At 49.8% G+C, this 4,020-nt stretch overlaps 1 protein-coding gene across 2 annotated transcripts; it reads right to left on the reverse strand.

Moving 5' to 3' along the window:
- Nucleotides 1-252: 252 nt before the first annotated feature.
- On the reverse strand, nucleotides 253-3,644 carry LOC140852573 (ACT domain-containing protein ACR8-like). Of its 2 annotated transcripts, XR_012135458.1 has the most exons (5): nucleotides 3,331-3,644; nucleotides 2,174-2,993; nucleotides 1,920-2,024; nucleotides 1,135-1,792; nucleotides 253-1,021 (listed from the first exon to the last, which is right to left on the reverse strand). XR_012135458.1 is itself a non-coding variant. In XM_073245966.1 (4 exons), the coding sequence occupies exons 1-4, from the start codon at nucleotides 3,381-3,383 to the stop codon at nucleotides 1,427-1,429; spliced, it is 1,344 nt and encodes a 447-aa protein (XP_073102067.1). In that variant the 5' UTR covers nucleotides 3,384-3,644; the 3' UTR covers nucleotides 1,034-1,426. The 2 variants fall into 2 exon arrangements, 1 of the variants encoding a protein (XP_073102067.1); XM_073245966.1 differs by lacking the exon at nucleotides 253-1,021 and having other exon boundaries at nucleotides 1,034-1,792.
- Between the last annotated feature and the right edge of the window lie 376 nt (nucleotides 3,645-4,020).

A 4,020-nucleotide genomic window follows, 5' to 3' on the forward strand; every position in this document is an offset into this window, starting at 1 on the left:
CGAACTTGCCACAATTTTGTGAGAAAATTGCTTGGTAATTTAACATTTTGCATGGATAATATCCATATGTATCTGATGTCCTTTGGCTTCCAGTAGCTGCACATTCGACAGAAACATCTAGAGCTGACATAATCCAACATCTACGCCTTGCGACGATCAGCTGAGCCTGGTCAGAATTTGTAGCCAAGAATCCAAACCCAGCCGAAGCAGCAGCAATCCAAATTGACTTTAGTTTTCAATTCATTTGAAAATTAAGAGTCTCATTCAAATTTCTAATCAAATACAGCCAAGCATGCTCCTCGCCACCTCATGGCTACAGGTCAAAATCAAGATATAATGTGTTGTCATGTATAGCAAACAAGACTAATTACCTGAAGAACCATGCTTACCGCATCTTCATCAACATTGGTTGTTGGATCGTGCTCCACACAGATCTCCAGGCAGTCCATGCTTGTTCATTCATCCACCAAGCGACCGTTGCAGCAAAGGAAGGTGAATCCTTCTTTCAGATACATGGTACATACATGGTGAGGAGTATTGCAACATTTCAGATGCACAGTATTTTCCTTGGGCTAAAATAAAATCAATAAGAATCTTGAAGTGCCAGCAATCCACTCCCAAATATTAAACAAATTGTATAATTCAGTTGAAGGCCAATTTTTGCACTGAATATGTCCTGATTTCTGTGCTGCCCAGCCAAACAATCTTAGGTCACGCTGCTCTCCAGGTCAAAACGTACAAATTTTAATCCCATTATCGTCATCGTCCCGGGGCCGGAATAGCAACAATTTTGCATCCAACATTCGTTCAGTCACCTAATTCAAGATAGGACCACCGGATGGACGGCAGAGAAATCGCACATCCTGTTCCCCTTGCGAACTACAATCCCTTCCAGTCCCTTTCTCCCCTAATCGAGATAGTTGTGAAAGTCGTTGGTTAGATAGAATCTAGCCAGCCAGACGCCTCCTTCAGAGACCCAGTAAAGCCACGTTTTGGTTTCCGAAGACCAGACGAAAGAATTCTAGAAAGGAGAGGAAGAAAACTGTATCAGTCCTGGTACTAAATATCAAATTCGTTATGTACAAAGTCCATGTACAAGTGTATGTAACAAAGAGAGACACAGTTTAAACCCACCGTCCCAAAGCTGGACCCCAGGAATTCCAGCAACAACACACCCAATATTTCAATCTGTGTGTACGCTCTCTTTTAGCCTGTTTTTTAGAAGTTTTTGGTCTTTTACAGCAATGCATGGAGTGGACCCCTAAATTCCCCCACCATCAACCATTTCCTCATCTCCCCTACTAGCTTTTATAACCTTGTTTTTCTTATGTACAAAAATACCAAATCGAACAAGACCAAACCCAATAGTAAGCAAGGCATAATACTGGCTACACCCTAGGAGACACCCAGTTTGTACACCGAATTCTTAGGAGCAGGATCTGATGAGGCCCAGGTTGTAGAGATTCCTCTTCACTAAGCTCCCCAGATAGAACAGCCCCGCGCCACCACCGGACGCCGCCTCATCGCCACCCGGTCTATTCTGGCACGACCGCAGCGGCCGGTCCTCATTCACCTTGAGGCTCGTACTGCCGATCGTCTCGATCACGGCGTCGATAGTCTTGGGGTCGGCCGGGTGGCCGGCGGCGTCGGTGACGTAGAACACATTCATCGCCATTTGGTCTTTGGTCGAGACCTCGGCCCTCGTCACCGAGAGGCCGTTCTCACGGAAGGTACGGGTCACGTCGGCGAGCAGGCCTCGCCGGTCCATGGTGCACAGCTCCAATCTCAACCCCTGGGATTCACCATTACAAGAGGAACCAAATCAAATTTTAGTTGGAATTAAAGAATCGGATGCCTAAAGGGTCACTTTTTGGGAGGAATCGAAGCTAGTTAAGTGCCAGGAATGGGAAGGAAGGTACCTCGGATGCTCTGCGCTCAATGGCGGCTTGCAAGCATTGGATCACGCGCTGCCGCTCTGCTTCTGAACTGATGGGGCTCCCATCTAAATGCCTGATGTAAAATTCCTGTAAAAACCAAAAAAAAATTCGGAAATTAACCTAAAATTCAAAAAGAATCCCAGAAAAAAAGCAAAATGATAGGCAAGAAAAGTCGAAATTTAGCGTGAAAATGGGACCCCCACATAATTGGAAAAAAAAACCGAGAAAAAAATTACCTGGTGAGCTCGATCTCCATCTGTATCAATGGTGCCGTGGAACACCACATACTCCATGTCGGTGAGGGTACACACGATGTCGAACAGGAGCTTGGGGCGATCCCGGCACTGGATGTTCACGATCGAGTAACCGCGATCGACCCAGTTCTGGACCGAAATGGACGGCTGTGATGACGACGAGGAGGTGGGCTCGGCGGAGGAGATCCGCTCGTAATCGCGGTCGGCGAACATCAGCTGGTGGAGGCGGCGATCGGAGTGGGTAAGCGACGGCGACGGCACGGTGGTGCTCTTGGCGCCGCGGACGTCGTCGCGGTCGCCCTTGAGGACGTGGCGGAGGCGGGCCTCCACGCGGCGGATCCGGTGGGCGTCCTCGATCGGGGAGCCGGAATCCTCGTCGCGGACGAAGATGAGCGCGGCGATCCTGCCGTTGTGGGTCCAGACCTTGGCCTCCACGACGCTGCAGCGGAGGTCGGCGAGGACGGCGAAGACCTCGGAGAGGAGGCCAGGGCGGTCGGTGCCTGTGAGCTCGAGGGCGGTGAGGCCGTCGAGGGCGGCAGCGGCGGAGCTCGGGGCGGCGCCGGGGGTGAGCGAGTGCTCGATGCAGGAGATGACAGAATCATCGGTGAGCTTGCGGCCGAGGGGGTCGGTGACGTGGAAGACGTCCATGAACCAGCGGCCGTCGGAGGAGATGTAGCCCTTGTTGATGGAGAGGTCGAGGTCGGTGAGGACCTGGACCGCCTCCAGCAGGACCCCGTGCTTCCGGGGACTGTCCACCTTGACCAGGGTCGCAGTGGGGCAGACGGCATTGTCGATGACGACTCTGCAAGCAAGAAGGCAACCAAGCAACAGATGAGTCAAGAAAGAAAGAAGAAAAAATAAACGAAATAGCGGGTGCATGTCTGGCCAAAGAATTGGGAATATTGGAAACCAGGAGGAATTCTGACACTGAACGCGGAAACCGGAAGGGCTGGAAATAACGGAATGAATCAAAGAGGAGATCGCAGAGGAGTTTGAAAACAGCGAGAAAGTTTGAAAAGCAAAACAGAAATTGAGTTACTGAAGGAAGAAGACGACAATGAGAAAACAGAGGACTATGAAACATGAATTAAGAAAATAGATTCATGAGCAGAGAGAGAAGAGAGAGCAGAGGAATTGACCTGGGAGTATTCATCCGGCTGAGGAACTCATCCAAACACGCCGGCCATTCCATTTTGCCCTTCTAATACTCTCCTTGCAATCACGCCCTTTTTGAGACTCCCTCTCCCCTCTCCTTCTTCCTCCTCCAATTTAAACCCTCTCTCTCTCCTCTATTGTATCAACCGAACAGAACCTGGGCGAGACGAAATCAGTACGGCTGAAACAAGTATTGAACCAATGTTCCAGTCGCCCCCTTTTTCTTCCCCCTCTCCTCTGTAGATGCTGGGGGTGAAGCACGCGTTTCCTGGTGGTCACAATCCACGCTCCCAAGCAGGGGAGGAGGTGGTTTCCATATTTAAAACTTCAAACCCACGTCTCCACGCCAAAGCGGACCGTCGGGCTGACCTACCCGCCCGCTATTTGCCCCGACCCCGGTCAACCACCCCGGGCAGCCCCTGGTCCCCCGATCTTGCCACGTAGACAGTATACCGTCCCCTCCCTTACGCCCACTTCCCTTTGCTTCTTCCTCAAGCTACCCTCCAATACATGTCACCTCTGTCTTGCGGATGATTTGGGGATAATGGGAGGAGAATTTATTGGCTCTACCACATGACGTTGGATCATTCAATAAACATCATTATATTTAAAAAAATTATAAAAACTGAATTAAAAATAATTAATCCTGATTAGTTATATATTTTGTCTTTTAT

This window comes from Elaeis guineensis, chromosome 11 (assembly GCF_000442705.2).
Source record: "Elaeis guineensis isolate ETL-2024a chromosome 11, EG11, whole genome shotgun sequence".
NCBI lineage: Eukaryota > Viridiplantae > Streptophyta > Magnoliopsida > Arecales > Arecaceae > Elaeis > Elaeis guineensis.

What these genes read in the sequence shown, in the direction of transcription:
- LOC140852573 (XM_073245966.1), bottom strand. Translation starts at nt 3,383, where the DNA reads ATGGAATGGCCGGCGTGTTTGGATGAGTTCCTCAGCCGGATGAATACT. An exon ending in AGCCGGATGAATACTCCCAG is followed by an intron (nt 2,994 to 3,330) that starts GTCAATTCCTCT and finishes TCTTGCTTGCAG; the next exon opens with AGTCGTCATCGACAATGCCG. An exon ending in TTGAGCGCAGAGCATCCGAG is followed by an intron (nt 1,793 to 1,919) that starts GTACCTTCCTTC and finishes GGTGAATCCCAG; the next exon opens with GGGTTGAGATTGGAGCTGTG.